The sequence below is a fragment of the Chiloscyllium plagiosum genome, unplaced genomic scaffold, assembly GCF_037043375.1.
Source record: "Chiloscyllium plagiosum isolate Xiang-an unplaced genomic scaffold, Cpla_swu_hap1 HiC_scaffold_20, whole genome shotgun sequence".
NCBI lineage: Eukaryota > Metazoa > Chordata > Chondrichthyes > Orectolobiformes > Hemiscylliidae > Chiloscyllium > Chiloscyllium plagiosum.
The window spans coordinates 40,843,090-40,861,143 of NW_028270158.1; the positions used below are offsets into that span (position 1 = coordinate 40,843,090).

At 40.9% G+C, this 18,054-nt stretch overlaps 1 protein-coding gene across 3 annotated transcripts in view; it reads right to left on the reverse strand.

The window, feature by feature from the left end:
- The window catches only part of nlrc3 (NLR family, CARD domain containing 3), a 52,258-nt gene that overhangs the window by 9,705 nt on the left and 24,499 nt on the right, over positions 1–18,054 (reverse strand). For 2 of the 3 annotated variants that reach the window (XM_043711533.2, XM_043711532.2), the window contains exons 6-16: positions 14,984–15,067; positions 14,816–14,899; positions 11,878–11,961; positions 10,606–10,689; positions 9,135–9,218; positions 8,386–8,469; positions 7,885–7,968; positions 6,116–6,199; positions 3,923–4,006; positions 3,484–3,567; positions 39–122 (exon numbers count right to left, since the gene is read on the reverse strand). In XM_043711533.2, the coding sequence (XP_043567468.1) occupies positions 39–122; positions 3,484–3,567; positions 3,923–4,006; positions 6,116–6,199; positions 7,885–7,968; positions 8,386–8,469; positions 9,135–9,218; positions 10,606–10,689; positions 11,878–11,961; positions 14,816–14,899; positions 14,984–15,067 (924 nt within the window). The remainder of the gene's footprint in view (positions 1–38; positions 123–3,483; positions 3,568–3,922; positions 4,007–6,115; positions 6,200–7,884; positions 7,969–8,385; positions 8,470–9,134; positions 9,219–10,605; positions 10,690–11,877; positions 11,962–14,815; positions 14,900–14,983; positions 15,068–18,054) is intronic. The other variant, XM_043711534.2, reaches the window with a different exon arrangement.

The following is an 18,054-nucleotide window of genomic DNA, read 5'->3' on the forward strand; positions in this document are numbered from 1 at the left end:
GAATGCCAACATTCATTAGTATCTTTAGTCATACTCACTCCAGAGTCATCAAGCTGTTATTCACCAGCAAAGCATCAGCCAAAGCCTTTGCACCTCTCACACTCACTGACGTCCCCTGTAGGCTGGAGTAAAAGAGACTAATTAACTACATCATAGGCTCAAGTTTATCTGAATACACAATACGATCACAGGACACAATGCATCAATGGCTGGAAACACTCTTCCCACATGCAGTATCAGGTTCAGGAAGTAGCTCTGATTTCACAGGGATTGGATGTCACCTCAAGCTTAACTTTACAGTAATCATGGAAACCAAACGCACCATTCCTTCCCAGATTCAAATTCATTATAACATTTACCATTTTAACTGAACCTGTCTGTACATTACAAGAAACTAAACTTCACGTCATCTTACCGAACACACAGCCCACTAAACAGTCCATATTCAACAATTAGCATCCTATACAAAAACAAATCCTTCCAGAATAATGTGTAAGTAAATGATGATGCTTAGCGCTTCCATGATCAGTAATAGTGATTAAATATACACTGTATTATTGAATTGATCCATTTCTTTGTTCAACTGATGGCAGAATTGTAATTAAAGATGGGATATTTGGGTAAATTCAGCGCTCCTCGCAAACATAGAACAGAGAACAATACAGTGCAGTACAGGCCCTCGATGTTGCACCAAACTGTGAAACCGATCTGAAGCCCATCTAATTTACACTATTCCATTATCATCCATATATTTACCCAATGACTATTTAAATGCCCTTAAAGTTGGCGAGTCTACTACTGTTGCAGGCAGGGCATTCCACACCCTTATTACTCTGAGGAAAGAACCTACCTCTAACATCTGACAATTGTTGAATCTGTACTGTCCTATATCTATCACCCCTCAGTTTAAAGCTATGTCCCCTCGTGCTAGCCATCAACATCCAAGGAAAAAGGCTCACACTGTCCACACTGTCTAATCCTCTGATCATCTTATTATGTCTCTATTATATTACCTCTCAATATTCTTCTCTCTAATGAAAACAGCCTCAAGTCCCTCAGCCTTTCCTCATTAGACCTTCCCTCCATACTAGGAAACATCCTGGTAAATCTCCTCTGTACCCTTTCCAAAGCTTCCATGTCCTTCCTCTAATGCGGTGACTAGAACTGTACACAATATTCCAAGTGCGGCCACACCAGAGTTTTGTACACCTGCAACATGACCTCATGGCTCCGAAACTCAGTCCCTCTACCAATAAAAGCTAACACACTGTACGACTTCTTATCAACCCTATCAATCTGGATGACAACTTTCAGGGATCTATGCACATGTACACCAAGATATCTCTACTCATCCACACTAGCAAGAATCTTACCATTGGCCCGGTACTCTGTGTTCCTGTTACTCTTTCCAAAGTGAATCACCTCACGCTTTTCCACATGAAACTCCATTTGCCACCTCTCAGCCCAGCACTGCAGCTTATCTATGTCCCTCTGTAACCTGTAACATCCTTCCACACTGAGAGAAAGTGAGGGCTGCAGATGCTGGCGCTCTGACATCCTTCCACACTGTCTACAACTCCATCAACTTTAGTGTCATCTGCAAATTTACTAACCTATCCTTCTACGCCCTCAACCAGGTCATTTATAAATATGAAAAGCAGCTGTGGCCCCAAAACAGATCCTTGTGGTACACCACTATGTAACTGAACTCCAGGATGAGTATTTCCCATCAACCACCACCCTCTGTCTTCTTTCAGCTCGCCAATTTCTGATCCAAACCACTAAATCACTCTAAAACATGCCTCCGTGTTTTCAGCAGTAGCCTTCTGTGGGGAACCTTATCAAACGCTTTACTGAAATCCATATATACTACATCAACTGCTTCACCTTCATCCACTTGTTTGGTCACCTTCTCAAAGAACTCAATAAGGTTTGTGAGGCACGACCTACCCTTCACAAAACCGTGTTGATTATCCCTAATCAAATTATTCCTATCTCTTATAATCCTTTCCAACAATTTACCCATAACCAAAGTATGGCTTCCTAATCTATAATTACCAGCGTTGTCTTTACTCTCCTTCTTGAACAAGGGGACATTTGTTATCCTTCAGTCTTCTTGCAGTATTCCTGCAAACAACGGTGATCAAAGCCAATGGCTCTGTAAACTCCTTCCTGGCTTCCCAGAGAATCCTAGGATCAAGCCCATCTGGTCCAGGGGTATTATTTATTTTCACTTTCCAGAATTGCTAACACCTCCTCCTTATGAACCTCAATCCCATCTAGACTAATAGCCTGTATCGCAGTATTCTCCTCAACAACATTGTCTTTTTCCTGTGTGAATACTGATGAAAAATATTCATTTTGCACCTCTCCTATCTCTTCAGACTCTACGCACAATTTCCAACTACTGTCCTTGACAGGCCCTAATCTTACTCTACTCATTCTTTTATTCTTATGCCATACTATGGTCAAAAGAGACTGCAGATCAGTAGATCTTCACTAGTGTTGTAGTCTCATCTCCAAACAGACTCACTTACAACAGGACTCTCCTAGGAATTCGGAATTTACCTTGTACCATTTACCAAGAATAAGCACTATTCCGTGAGTTTAATCATGCTGGCTCTGTACTGGTTCTGAGATTGCTCTCTGTACCCTATGCACATGAATCCTCTTCACTGTGATTTTCTAACTTTATTGGAGTTTTGATTTTAAATTGAACATGGAGCATTGCTGAACAAAGAGACCTTGGAGTGCAGGTTCCTAGCTCCTTGAAAGTGGAGTTGCAGGTAGATAGGATAGTGAAGAAGGCATTTGGAATGCTTTCCTTTATTGGTCAGAGTATTGAGTACAGGAGTTGGGAGGTCATGTTGCAGCTGTACAGGACATTGGTTAGGCCACTGTTGGAATATTGTGTGCAATTCTGGTCTCCTTCCTATCGGAAAGATATTGTGAAACTTGAAAGGGTTCAGAAAAGATTTACAAGGATGTTGCCAGGGTTGGAGGATTTGAGCTATAGGGAGAGGCTGAACTGGCTGGGGCTGTTTCCCTGGAGTGCAGAAGCTGAGGGGTGACCTTATAGAGGTTTACAAAATTATGAGGGGCATGGATAGGGTAAATAGGCAAAGTCTTTTCCCTGGGGTCGGGGAGTCCAGAACTAGAGGGCATAGGTTTAGGGTGAGAGGGGAAAGATATAAAAGAGACCTAAGGGGCAACTTTTTCACGCAGAGGGTGGTATGTTTATGGAATGAACTGCCAGAGGAAGTGGTGGAGGCTAACACAATTGCAACATTTAAGAGGCATTTGAATGGGTATATGAATAGGAAGGGTTTGGAGGGATATGGGCCGGGTGCTGGCAGGTGGGACTAGATTGGGTTGGGATATCTGGTCAGCATGGACGGAAGGGTCTGTTTCCATGCTGTACATCTCTATGACTCAATGACATTATTTCCTGACAGCTGAAGTGAACAAGTAACAGCAACTTACTACAAAGAGGTCAGCACGGAGTTATTTTTGAGTGCAGCTGAAAGAGCAATGATCCCTTCATCTCCAATGCTGTTTTCCTGAAGGCTAGAAATAAGACCAAACATTAATGTTGAGGACATCAGCAGGAATGCAAATAGGTGGTAATTCTAGTCAGAGTGCCTCACTCACTCATCAACCTATCCTTACTGACCTGCAGTCTCACCTTGCACAAGAAGCCCAAGCAAGCATTAGAAAGATCAAGTGTAGAAGTGACTAAAGCACAGAAATGACTTTCAACAGGGTAGAGGCAGACATGGGCTGAAATGCAGCACATTGCATGGCTCAGCAGATCATTGACGATTGAGACCTAGAAATAGAGGTCGTGTGGGGTATGTATTTTAGGGTTCACCTGTGACTCTCTGGCTGTAGCTGGGAGCAAATAAGAGAGTCAGAGACTTACTCAAGGCTGGTGATGCTGTGATTGGACTGTAGTGCTTGAGCTAAAGCTTTTGCAGCTTCTGAACTGATGAAGTTCCACTGAAGACTGAAAGAGAACATGGACAGATTTTAAATGGTGAATATCCATCACCCTTCACGTATATATTCTGCAGCTATTTCACAAATGTACTTTAAATAGTGGTACAGAGTTCAGGACAGAACAATTTATCTTAATCTTATTATCTCTTTACCTTTACAACCATCACTGGGTGGTAGAGCACCAAGTTTGGTTTGAGTAAATGTGACCTCTTATTCAAATCAATTTCAAGCCTAAAGTCAGTATTTTATATTTGCTTCTCAAGGTTACTGGGAGGTGGGACTAGATTGGGTTGGGATATCTGGTCGGCATGGACAAGTTGGACCGAAGGGTCTGTTTCCATGCTGTACATCTCTATGACTCTATGACTCTAAACTTAGCCACACAATTAGTGTGGCTGATGCTATGACCAGATCTTGTATTCAATTAAAGTTTTATTCATTGAACCCATAACACACACCCTTCATTCACAGACTCCTAGAATCATACAATCCCTACAGTGCGGAAGCAGGCCGGTCGGCCCATTGAGTCCAAACTGATCCTTCTAGTAGCAACCCCTTTACCCTTATTCTCTGTTATCCTGCATTTCAAAAGACTAATACACCTTAACTACACATCCCTGCACACTATGGGCAATCCACCTAATCTGCATATCTTTGAACGGTGGGTGGAATCTGGAATGCCCGGAGGAAAATCACTCAGACACAGGGAGAACATGCAAACTCCACAAAGACAACTGGCTGAGGGTGGAATCAAACCCAGGTCCCTGGTTCTGTGAGGCAGCCATGCCAACCACTGAAGCACTGTACTGCCCTATTCATGTCCACTCATTCCATTGTTAACACATTAATTCTGTTCTTAACACATTCCCTTCACTGTCTCAATGTCATTAACAGACACTCCACATCAATACTCAAAATACAATGGAATTAACAGGTGTATTCACTCCTGGAATCCCCAAAACTCCTGGGAAAATTCACTGATGGGACTGACCAATCAGAGAAGGGTCTCCCCATAAATAGAACAAATGGTGAAGACAGCTGCTTGTCCAATCAAAGAGTTTTTCTCTCCTAATCTTCCTGCAGATAAGCTAACCAGTAAATCTATCAATAACAAATTCAGAAATAAGGATCCTGTGATTAGAGAAGCAGTGAAGAGCTAGTTAAGTAAGCGCTGGCAATGTCGGAACTGTCGTTCAAAAGCTTGGGGTCATGAGCCAGTGGCTGCTTTGTCAATACTAAGTTAAAAATCACAACACCAGGTTATAGTCCAACAGGTTTAATTGGATGCACACTAGCTTTCGGAGCGACGCTCCTATAACCTGGTGTTGTGTGATTTTTAACTTTGTACACCCCAGTCCAACACCGGCATCTCCAAATCCTGTCAATACTAAGAAGTGTGGGAAGCTGCCTTTTGTGAAGGTGGCACTCTATCTGCTTGTTAACAGGTTAAGAGGAAGGCCATATGGGAGCTGGAGAAAATAAGCAGTTCAAAATTAAATAATTTTGTTCTACATACACACAATACTTTAAACACATACTCACTCCACACACTTCCAGTTTTTGAAAATTCAGTTTCATGCTAAATCTAAACACTATTATTTCACTATTATGTTTTTATTGTTCCCTTGTATACCTCTCTTCCTTAGTTGGACTTTGATTTTAACACTGGTCAGAAGTAAAGTTTCCCCTATGCATATAGATTTTTTTTTTGATTACTTACAGTGTGGAAACAGGCCCTTCGGGCCAACAAGTCCACACCGACCCGCCGAAGCGCAACCCACCCATACCCCTATATTTACCCCTTACCTAACACTACGGGCAATTTAGCATGGCCAATTCACCTGACCTGCACATCTTTGGACTGTGGGAGGAAACCGGAGCACCCGGAGGAAACCCACGCAGACACGGGGAGAACGTGTAAACTCCACACAGTCAGTCGCCTGAGGCGGGAATTGAACCCAGGTCTCTGGTGCTGTGAGGCAGCAGTGCTAACCACTGTGCCACCGTGCCACCCTTCAGTCTCAAACTATGAGATTAGGACAGAGTGTGATACAGTGCAGATGGAAAGAATGAGACAGAAATATTACAAAAATAGAACAGTCTTCATTGTACTTACTGCAGAGATGTAAGAGTTTGATTCTCGCGGATAGCTGAAGCGATTGCTGCTGTTCCCTCATCATGTAACAAGTTCGCTGTTAAACTGAGAACAACAGACAGAGTAGTCAGCAGCCCTTACACTCGAAACACTATCTACATGAATGAATTCTACAGGTGGAACAGTGCAATCTAGCAGTAAGGTGAATTAAAGGACATTCTCACAAAAGTGCTTTGATGCAAAATGTTCGCTTGAAGTTTTAGGACAATGGAAAAGCTCCTTGAAGCTGTGGCAGAAACTGAAAGTTGGAACTCCAGCTCCTAACCAACACAGCCCAAAACAATTTCACCAGGGTGGGACAATGGGGGTAAGTTAAAAATCACACATCCATGATCCATGGCAGCAGCTGCTAATATAAAACAACAGCTGTCATCAGTTTGTCTGATTTTGGTTAGCCAAGCGTGGGAAATACAACATAGTGGGAAACCAGTGCTACGGTATTTGTAAACTTTGCAGTAAACCTCGCGGCATTGCTTAGATATAGAAGATACTGTTTGGATATGATCCCAGGATACCTTTGGAAGAGAGGTAAGGTGTCCTTTAGGATATTAAAAAGGTAGCCGTGAATATATGTAAAAGGTGCATAATCTAATTTAATCTGCCAGTGCAGCTGTAGGATGAACTGTTAAAGGGATCTATCAATCTAAACTGGTCAAAGTGAGCGCTCAAGTCTTTAGGGCATTTAAAACTCTTGCTATTTTTTTTAAACTGTACTGTTCAAAAGCATTGCTTACTATTTCACTTTGTTTATTGACATAAGGCTAGAATTTATCATTACAAGATTACTGCTCCATGATTGATTGTACAATCTTTCATTATCACAGTGGGGTATCTCTGATTATAGACTTTTTGAAGTGAGGCAATAAATTCCAATGCTTGTTTATATTAAAGATCAAGGCAAGTTAAATGTAGTGAATAGTTGTTAATCAGTATTTTAAAATGGCAGTGTTTGCTGACACCACAACTGCTTCCGAATATTCACTTGGAAATGTACATGCACACAATTCCAGAACTACTATGTCATTGTGTTATGCACAGCATTCGCTGACACTGCAACTGCAGAAGCATGCTAACTCTACATCTTTGTGTCATGTGCAAAGTGCACAGCAGAAAAGATTTCCAGGATCAATCTAGGTGGATTCAGAAAGTGGGGTGGACGAAGATGTGACATGGGGAAAAAAAATCAGACCACTGGGAGTTCTCCTCCCCCCCACAAGTCTAATTTCACCCTCCTCCACCCCGGGTCCATGCTCCAGCAGAAACAGGCACATCATTGAACCACTTAAATAATCTCATTCACTAGCACATGTGCAAATATGTCCCAAGAGCATACTGTGCAAGCTCCTTTGTGTCTGCAAACACGGAATTTTAAAATATTGAATTCAGTAATAGACACTTCAGAACTTTACTTTGTTTTTTTCTATCTGCTGAATATTTCCAACACTTTCTGTTTTTTTATTTCAGATTTCCAGCATCCACAGTACTTTACTCTGTACAAATTATCTTATGATAATCTTTGTAGGTGTTGCATCAGAGGGTGACTCTGCATATGAAGGATTCTGAAGGAATCATAATGCTTTAAGATACAAATTCATAGTTCTTTTTAAGCAGAGAGGTACTTCTAAATAGTAGAATTAACGGGACCTCATTCTATTAACACATGGTAAAACCCTTAAAAATTGCTTAAGGCTCTTTGAAGTAAATAAGTTATTTTAATGTATTAGACTTACTCCAAGGATCTAAGCACCTTGTTCACACGTAGTGCATTCGCAATTTCCATTGCACCATTAAGACCAATGGAATTTTCTCGAAGGCTAGAAATGGAAACACAATGTAATAAAATCGGAAATTATTCTGGTGTTCCTAAGCAGTTAATAATATAGCTGTCGATTAACATAATGAAGAAGCAGCAAAACAGATAACATTAAAGCAATAGGAGCTATCTAAAAGGTGCAACTGGGAGGGTATCTACAAACAGAATGAAAAAATATCACTAATGAAGTGGAACCTGTATCCATAATTCTCTGTTGCCTAACCACATTCTTACTTAATCACCCTGTCGCATTAGTATGCTAATGTTATGAATGTGAATTACAATTATATATCATTACATAAATATATATCTAATGGGTCACCCAAAGCCCAAATCCATTCACACCGAAACAATGAAAGTCTGGTGTCCAATATCTGGTCACCTCCAAGAGATCAAGGGTTGAAGTATGGTGTCTTACTTCAGGTTGATGAGGCCTTCATTCAGTTTGAGAGCTGCAGTAAGGGCAGTGGCACCATTGTTACTTATGGAATTACTCTGGAGGCTGCAGAAAAGAAAATTACATCAGTCATCATGTGAAGGAAGAATTTTGAGTAATCAGCACCAGGCAGAAATCAGTTAACATATTTGTAGTTAATGTTCACAGTATGCAAAACTTCAATTGCATTCTCATTCAGATAATAGATAGACAGAGTGCCTGTAGAAAAGACAAGAGAATCATCTTTTCTACAACAAACCTTTTCACAAGTTTGGCAGAGGGGTTAGAAGAGACTCTCCAGATACATGAGTGTTACATCTGGACAGACTTGATTTTAATGCATAGTTAGGAAATGTGGTGGGAAAAGTTGACCATGAAATCCATGGACTGCAACTCTGATGGTTACATTTTGGATCATGCCCAATGTAATTACGAGCATTGACCCCACCTGTCATTAGACTCGATCCTGCAGCAACATTGTGATTATTGCCTGGTTATATCTCACTTCAACAAACATTGTTACTCTGAGCCCAAAGAGGTAAAGAATACTTAATCTACACTTGTGCCTTTTACAGAACCCAAAGCAGGGTAGGAGAGGTAATTTTCCCCCTCAGTCTACATGTTATTCAATGACAATTCTTGAAACAATGTCCTGTGATAAACAACCTGTGCTGAAGAACTGGTGGGGTGTTAAGAGTTTGCTGATGGTTTAGACAGAGATAGAAACTTACTTGAGTGTTGTGAGGCTTCTGTTCACTTTCAAGGCTTCAGCTATGGCAGTAGCTCCAATATCACCCACACAGTTGCTGGACAAGCTGGAAAAGAAGGCACTTCTCATCACATGATGCCCAGGTCACAGCCGAGGTTCCCCAATTTGTTATAGTTCCAGATAGGATACCTCAAATAATTAAACTTCAGGATGAGGAGGGATGAACTTGCTGTCCTTCTTTATTCACCCGCTACCCGAGTTGGATGAAATGTGATTAATTTAAAAATAGATCCCTTCCCTTGTGGATACCTTTCTCCCAGACCCATACTAACTTAAAATGAGTTAATCTAAATTAAATTAAAATAGAGTTAACAAACATTGGGTACCTTATTTATGAAATATAAAAAGAATTAATAATTCCATCTACATTAGAAATAAGAGGTGGATCCAAAAAGAAAAAAAGTTAAGAACAACACATATCGGATATCTGAATTTATAATGTGTACAAGTGTTTGCAAAAGGCAAAAAGTTGAACATTACAGCTGTTGCAGTAGAAGTTACCAGTAATACTGACACTGATGGTTGAACAGTTGATTTCAAGATTCTTAGTCCTATAGGTTAGCTGAAATTTTATTGTTCCAATTCCTCTAGCTCTAATTCTGTTGTTCTTGACTAAATTCTAACATTCAGGGCAAGAAAGAGTCTTTTTATTGTCCTCATTTCTTTTGTTTCACTTGCTAGCTAACTAGCTGGCTCCTAGCATTTAGTGTCGGAGAGTCCCTTTACCTGCAACACAGGGGTGACTAGATAATATTATTTGACTGTGATCTTTACAACATGCTAATGTTTGAACTCAGACTAATACATACAGGTATCTTAGCCCAAAGGCATACATGAGAACCATGCAACAAATTTCAATAGAGCTGAAACTGGCTCTTTAATCCCTGTACTTCTTCAAAGGGAAAAACACTAAGTGTGGCTGCAATTTAGAACATAATCTGCAGAGCAAGGACCATCAGCCCCTGATTATCATTATAGGAAGCATTCACAGTCAGTTTATTTTGATGTGTCCCATTCCCCCTTTGAAGGGTTGTTATTTGAGGTTTCTTTGCATTTTTAGGTGTGACATTTCATGTGTTTCTCTTTCACCAGACAACCCCTTAAATTATATTTGCAGCCATTTCTGGCTGCATTAAGCCCTCTTCTAACCAGATTTTGGAATTACAAGTGAAACATATCCAAAGTACTTTTGGGGTCATGACAGTCACCATAGAGGGAACTGTGTGATAAGTATTAATGGAGCAGGAGGGACAACAGTGGGATGAGATGGTTAATAGGCTGATATTTAATGGGCTTTGGTAAATGTGTAACTCTTGTTGAACTCCTTGCTGGCATTGTGCTCCATAAGAAAAAAATGGTGGCTATGTTTAACCTTCTACCTTTCTATCACCCAATAGCCAAAGTCCATGGGAGAACTGGGAGCTGGGACTTACATGAGTTCCTTTAAGATCCCATTATGCTTTAAGGCACTTGCAATCCGCTTGGTACCTTCATGGCCAATAGAATTCTTTTGAAGGCTGCAATGAAATAAAGGAATATGGGTTAATTGTGTGAAACAAAGGAAACAGCACCTGCTAACTTCATATTTAAACCCAATTCGGCCCTACCTTCACCTACCTGCAAACCTTCCAATAAGTTTCACAAATACTGTTTGCTAATTGGAGAGGAGTAAGAAGAGAGGAAATTGTGGCTAACTTTCTCCCTCCCTATATTGGGAACTGAAGCCCACTAATACTTTTACGCTCCTCAGTGTGGCACAGGGTAGGCTGCGATCAAAGCTGGCCTGCAAGGTTAGATATTTACTCAGTAATTTTTATAATTGCTTAGGGTCAATCTATTCTAACTACAGCCAGTATACAGACAGATCATTCTTTCTGGGTTCATTCTACATTCTTGATACAGTTGTGTTTCTCAGCTGCCCAGTCACTATGAACATACAAATTGGAGCTCGAGTAGGTCTTTTGATCCTTTAAGCTGCTCTGTCATTTGTTATAATTTGCAAGGTGGCTCAGTGGTTAGCACTGCTGCCTCACAGTGCCAGGGACCAAGTTCGATACCAGCCTTGGGCGACTGTATGTGTGGAGTTTGCACATTCTCCCCATGTCTAATGGGTTTCCTCCCACAATCACAAAGATGTGCAGGTCAGGTAAATTTGCCATGCTAAATTGTCCATAGTGTTAGGTGCATTAGTCAGCAGGAAATGGGTCTGGGTGGGTTACGCTTCGGAGGGTCGGTGTGAACTTGTTGAGCCGAAGAGCCTATTTCCACACTGTAGGGAATCTAGTCTAATCTGACATGGCCTCAACTTAACTTTCTAGTCTAACCCGGTTATCTTTAACAACCTTATTGGTCAAGAATCTATCTATCTATCTATCTATCTATCTATCTATCTATCTATCTATCTATCTATCTATCTATCTAACTCTGCCTTAGAAATATTCAATGACCTTTAAGCCCTCAATGAGGCATGAGAATACCAGGCAATTCACAGATTCTTAGTTTAAGTAATGGGGTTGAACTGTACATATGCCCAAAATCTTAACCTCCACCTGATCATTGCTGGGTACTACAGGAAAAAAAAACTGCACTCTCCAGATTATGGAGCCTATCTCACTTTGACCACATAAGCAGATTCACCAGACAGGGCCTCTAGTGGGTAAACACAAAATTGGGAACAATGATGCAGAGAGGTGGTCAAGGCTTACTTTAATACAGTTAGTTTGCGATTCACATGAAGAGCTTCTGCGGTGAACTTTGCCCCATCTTCAGCCACAAAATTATTCTGAAGACTGCAGAAAAGTAAAATAAAATGTTGGAGCAGCAAAAAAATCAGTCACGTATCATCAAGGCAATAGGGCAACAGGAACAGACTAAACAGCCTCATTTTAATCTAAAATATCAAAAATCCTGTCATATGTTTCAGTGGTTAAACAAATTAAAAGACTTGTATCTATGCATGGGTTTGACAACAATTGAAAATCTCAAATCATTTTACATGAAATGCAGTACTTTTGAAGTCTGTATTTTTCCTATATTATGTGAGTGGCTAAATAAAAAATAAAAATAAAGTCAGTTCCTTTCATAACAAGGATTCCAATTAGTAATTTGGAAGTAAAACCTTCTTGTTTTCTGAACAAATTATCTAAATCAAGTGATATTATAAAATTCCAAGCCTGCTCTTCCATTCAAATCTCTCACTAATTGACAGATCTTATTGCATGGTTGTTGGAACTAGACAGCGTATGTAAGATTCCAAGCATGTTCTCTCCTAGCCACTTATGTACATGTGTAAATAATTAATAGTTGTTGCTCAACAGCAAGAGGACAAACCTGCCTCTCTCCACAACCTCAGTCTGATTTCACAACATGATGGCAATAGTAGAGTAACTGTCAGTCAGTTAAACTCCTGGTTGTCCCAACTGAAGGTAGGAACATTTGAAGCAGTGCCCAAGAAAACTCCTTGAGGAGACCTAAAGCAGTATGCCACTTTCAGGCTAGTCAACACTGTAGTTAAAGATGAGTTCAAAAATTGTCCAGCCAAACAGACACTGCAACAGAAGGTCCACAGTGGGAGAAGCTTCCCAATCTAAGCCACAGAAGGCAGCAAATAAAATGTTGACCGAAAAGATACTATTCGGTAGTTTAACACAAATGAATTAATTCATGTTTGCTCAACTGCAAAACACAGGTACACCTTTAGTGGTGGCCATGTCCTAAATTCTACCAGATTGTTGGATTAACACTTGTTTTTCAATAATGGGGCATTTGAGACGGAAAATTCAACCATTGCTGATCATTTCATGGAGGAAGAGATCCTAAACCTAACTAGGCTCTTTCAACACAACACAGACGCTGACAACTATTGAACAATCTCTGTTGTCCTTTTTGACCAGCTCTGCCCTTGACTCTCAGACTCAGTGAGCACTTCAATGTCATAACAATAGCAGTCATAGTCAGATAACTTGCTCCTTTTATCTCATTCATCTTTACTGCAGCCAACTCAGTACCTCAGGGCTCAGCATTCAATAGCATCTCTTCTATCAAAACATTTCATAATTTTAGAAATGAAATAGCCAATAATGAGGCTTATAAGTAGATTAACATTGGCTTTGTATTTGAAATAAAAAGCAACTTTTGATTTTTGTACACAACTTAATTTTCAAGAATTTCTCTCCTACACTATGAGACAGTACCGTTCCTTTGTTTTTGTGTTTTCATGTGTCTGTTGAAAAGATAAGAGGGAGCACAAAGAAAGATTTGCTTAGATGATGCCACACACCTATCAGGAAATATGAGCTGGCTAAGTCTCTTTTCTCTTGTAACGAGAAGATTGGAGTAGTCACAAGTTGTTAAAAATTATTGGAAAACCAAGTGGACACAGACTACAAATGGGAAAATCACAACCTAGGTGTTGGAACAGGTGTGTTCAACAGCAACTGACTCACTGCCCCCACTACCAAAATAGCTCATCAGATCATGTTCCAATCAGCTTGCTAAGAGTTACCAGTGCGCTTCTCAGCCAGTCATAGGCTAAAACAGTACATTCCTATCTTGCCAGACAATCAGAGACCTGCAACTTCTGGATCCTAAAAACTGTCTGAGGCCTAGTGTTTAAGGAATCCAACAGTGAGAAGATAAATCTTATCCTTTGGCTGTCACAGAGGGGAATCGTAGTGAGAGGAGATCTGACACAAGGGAGTGGTGGGATGGCTTTCAGCAGGTACCCACTTTGTGTCCTATCCAGCTCATGAATGCCCAGATAGAGAAACCCACTACTGTAGGCAGATTACCTCAACTCTGATCAAGAGTCATCTAGACTCAAAACATTAGCTTGCTCTCTCTCCATGTCTGCTGTCTGATCCATTGTGATCGCCAGCATTTGTTGTTTTCAATACAGATTCCAGCATCTGCAATAATTTATTCCTATTTGGCAGATTACTTTTGTTTCTGATACAGGAAATGAGCCACTTTTCTCAGGATGGCAAGTAATCCAGCTAGTGGTGTGTTAAGGCTCTCAAATGACCAGCAATTTATAACTTAAAGACTTGAATTGCTGATGAGTTGAGAAAGATCCCAAAGGACTTTCTTGTACAGTATGTAATTGATGAAGTGACAACAAGTGGGTGAATACCTCTCCTGGCACAACTTGTCCACTTACTTTCATGTCTTGCCACACCCAGAGAGGGTCAATTTTACTTAGTGAATGCCTCTGTGATTATAGCACAGAGCAAAAGTAGTTAAGGGCCACTGAATAGTCACCACAAAATCAAGAAGGCAATTCAAAAGAAATTTCTTTCATCAAAAAGTGGATAGGCACATTGATTATAGTGAAATGAAGGGTATGTAAATTAGTTTGATCATAGAATAGGATGAAAGGTTGGCACAACATCTAGGGCTGAAGAGTCTGTACTCCGCTGTACTATTCTATGTTCCATGTAGAACTCACTACCATGGGGAGTGATTGAGGTAAACATTGTAGCTGCATGTAAGGGAAATAGGCTGATACACACACATGAAAGAAATAGAAGGTAGATCAATAGGATAAGAGGAGGAAGGATGGGAAGAAGCTGAAATTCAGTATCAGCTGGGCAGGCTGTACAGAATTGCCTGTTACTGTGTCATGAATTTTATGTAATCACTTACTTCAATGAGACCAAACCCTGGTTTATCTTCAAGGCATCAGCAAATGCTTTGGCTCCTTTGGGACCAATTGAATTGCTCCTAAGGCTGTTGGGAAATAACAAACAGTTGCAAAATGATGAAGGTGCATGAAGGAAAGTATTAGGAATAGAACCCAGTGAAAATACTCACTCTAATGCAGCCAGAGTCCTGTTCACCATCAGTGACCGAGCAATTGCTTTAGCTCCTTTATTGCCAATTAGGTTTTCAGCTAAACTGCTCAAAACAAATAACATCAAAAATCAATAAAAATGCAACAACAATCGTCATCTGTACAAATTTAAGCAACTGGCTGCAACCTTCCATATCCCTCCTGCTCTCCCATCCAGTCCCAACACCTACTGCAATTCCCACTGCCCTTCCAGTTCAGACTCACACCTTTAAACTACTAGTCAAGGCCTATCCTCCTGCCTGCCCAGCCCAGTCCCAATTTCTTTACACTCCCAGCCCAGGTCCCTCTGCTCTGGAAGGCCACAAGGGAGAAGAGGGTACAGGAAAGCTACAAAGAAGCAGGGAGAGATTGGATAAGCCACAAAGGGTGGTAAAGACAAGAACAATGCAGGGGAGGGTGAGGGAGTGAGAGATATAAGAGGGATCAGAGGGTGAGTGTGGCTACAAGGACAGGAAAAGGGGCTGCAATGTGGATAAGGGAGAAGCTACAAGGATAAAAAACAGACAGGTAGGGTGTAAGGGCACAATATTACATCTCCACTTAGCAATCTACATCTGCACCTGCGACTCACCAATCTTATTTACTACACTCTGCAGATTTACAAACGTACATGGTAACCCTGATTTAGACTTCATTACATTGTCCCTCACTAAAAGGGTAAAAATGAGGGCTGCTGATGCTGGAAACCAGGTTCTAGACTAGAATGGTACTGGAAAAGCACAGCAGTTCAGGCAGCATCCGAGGAGCAAGAAAATCGACGTTTCGGGCAAAAGCCCTTCATCAGGAATAGAGGCAGAGTGCCTGCAGGGTACCTACAACCTTCCATATCCCTCCTGCTCTCCCATCCAGTCCCAACACCTACTGCAATTCCCACTGCCCTTCCAGTTCAGACTCACACCTTTAAACTACTAGTCAAGGCCTATCCTCCTGCCTGCCTAGCCCAGTCCCAATTTCCTCACACTCCCAACCTGCAGGCATTCTTTGCCTCTATTCCTGATGAAGGGCTTTTGCCCAAAACGTCAATTTTCCTGTTCCTCGGACGCTGCCTGAACTGCTGTGCTTTTCCAGCACCACTCTAGTCCCTCACTGAAATCCAATCAATCACATTTCTATCATCTGCTTTAGTACTATTTATTCTTTCCCACCCTTGATTCCCCTCTGATATTTTCTCTTTCCCACATTTCTGCCAAGTTCACTTAAACCCTCCCAGTAGCTCTAGCAAAAATTCCTGCAAGGAACTCAGTCTCTGCACCATTCAGGGACAAACCATGTGGCCTGTATAGGACCCATCTTCCCAAAGCTGGTCTCAAAGTGTAAAAACTTTTCCTATCCCATTTTTCCAGCCACAGTTTTAAATTTAAATTTAATGGGGTTGAGATTATTAATAAACCTGCTGCATCATCTAATAAAGATGTTTGTAAGTAAAAAATGAAAAGATAGCCCTTAAGAGGAGCCTATTTTATATATATAATTATATATATTTTGTGCAGAGTATAGTGAACAAAATTGGGGAACTGGAAGTAGAAATTGCTCTCAGGGGATTTGACATAGTAGCAATGACAAATATGTGGCTCAAGCGAGAAGAGAACTGGATACTTAACGTCCCAAGTTATAAGGCTTTTAGTAGAAGCAGGATGGATAAAAGTGGAGGAGGTGTAGCAATCTTGGTCAAAGATAATATCGTTGCCCTTAAACGAGATGCAGTTCCTGAATTAGAACCTATATGGGTGGAGGTGAGAAACAGAAAGGGAATGGTGACCTTTTGGAGCATTTAATAAAGATTAATATATAAAATGACATGGAGGTAATAGAAGATAGCACAAATAGGCAGATTATGGATATCTGCAGGACAAGTAGGGTTGTAATAGTTGGTAATTTCAATTACCCTAGGATTGAATGGGAAAAAGGTATAGCGTGGAGCATGGAAGGGGAGAAATTCCTGCAATATGTGCAGGAGAACTTTCTGGAACAGTATACTTCCAGTTCTACCAGGGAGGGAGCTGTGACAGATCTAGTCCTAGGAAATGAGGCAGGCCATGTGGAGAACATCAGAGCGGGGGAGCATTTGGGAAAATGCAATCATAATATAAAAGGTGACATATTAAGATGAAGAAGGATGAAAATCAGTCAAGGATTAAGATCCTAGACTGGAAAAGGGCAGATTTTAGGGGTGTAATAGTTGAACTGGAGCAATTTACAATTGTTGGAATCACATTTTGCTGGATAAAACAGTGAATGAAAAATGGACGAATTTCAAAAGAAAGATGAATAAGGTGCAACCAAGACCCACAAGAAATAAATATGGTATATTCAAAGCTGGAATACCATTTACGACTAAGAATATTGATGAGAAAATAAGTAAGTTAATAGGGACATATGATGCATACCAGAACAATAGCCGTAGAAATCAGGAAGAGTGTCTCAAATGCAGGAAAGAGGCTAAGGCGGTAATAAGGAAGACCAAGAGGAAGCATGAGGAATGGACAGCAGATTGCACCAAAACAAATAGTAAAATCGTCTTCAAACATATTAATAGAGAAAGATTACTGAAGCATAGAGTGGGGACCCATAAGGAACAAGCAGGGTAAGCTGCTTACTGAAGCAAAGGATAAGGCAGAGGTACTAAATGAATATTTTGCTTTTGTCTTTGCCAAATTAGAAGACAGTGACATTAAAAATATGGGTGTTGAGCAACTGAGCAGTACTGTGATAGTTAGAGAAGAGGTGCTAAAAAAGGTTAACAGCATGATTCCATCCTCAGGTGACAGTCTGTGTGGAGTTTGCACATTCTCCCCATGTCTGTGTGAGTTTCTGTTGGATGCTCCGGCTTCCTCCCAGAGTCCAAAGATATGCAGGTTAGGTGGATTGGCCAAGTTAAACTGCCCAGTATCCAGGGATGTGCAAGCTGGGTGGGTTAGCCATAGGAAATGTGGGGTCACAGGGACAGGATCGAGTGGGTCTGAGTGGGATGCTCTTCAGAGGGTCGGTGTGGACTTAATGGACCAAATGGCCTGCTCACACACTAAGGTTT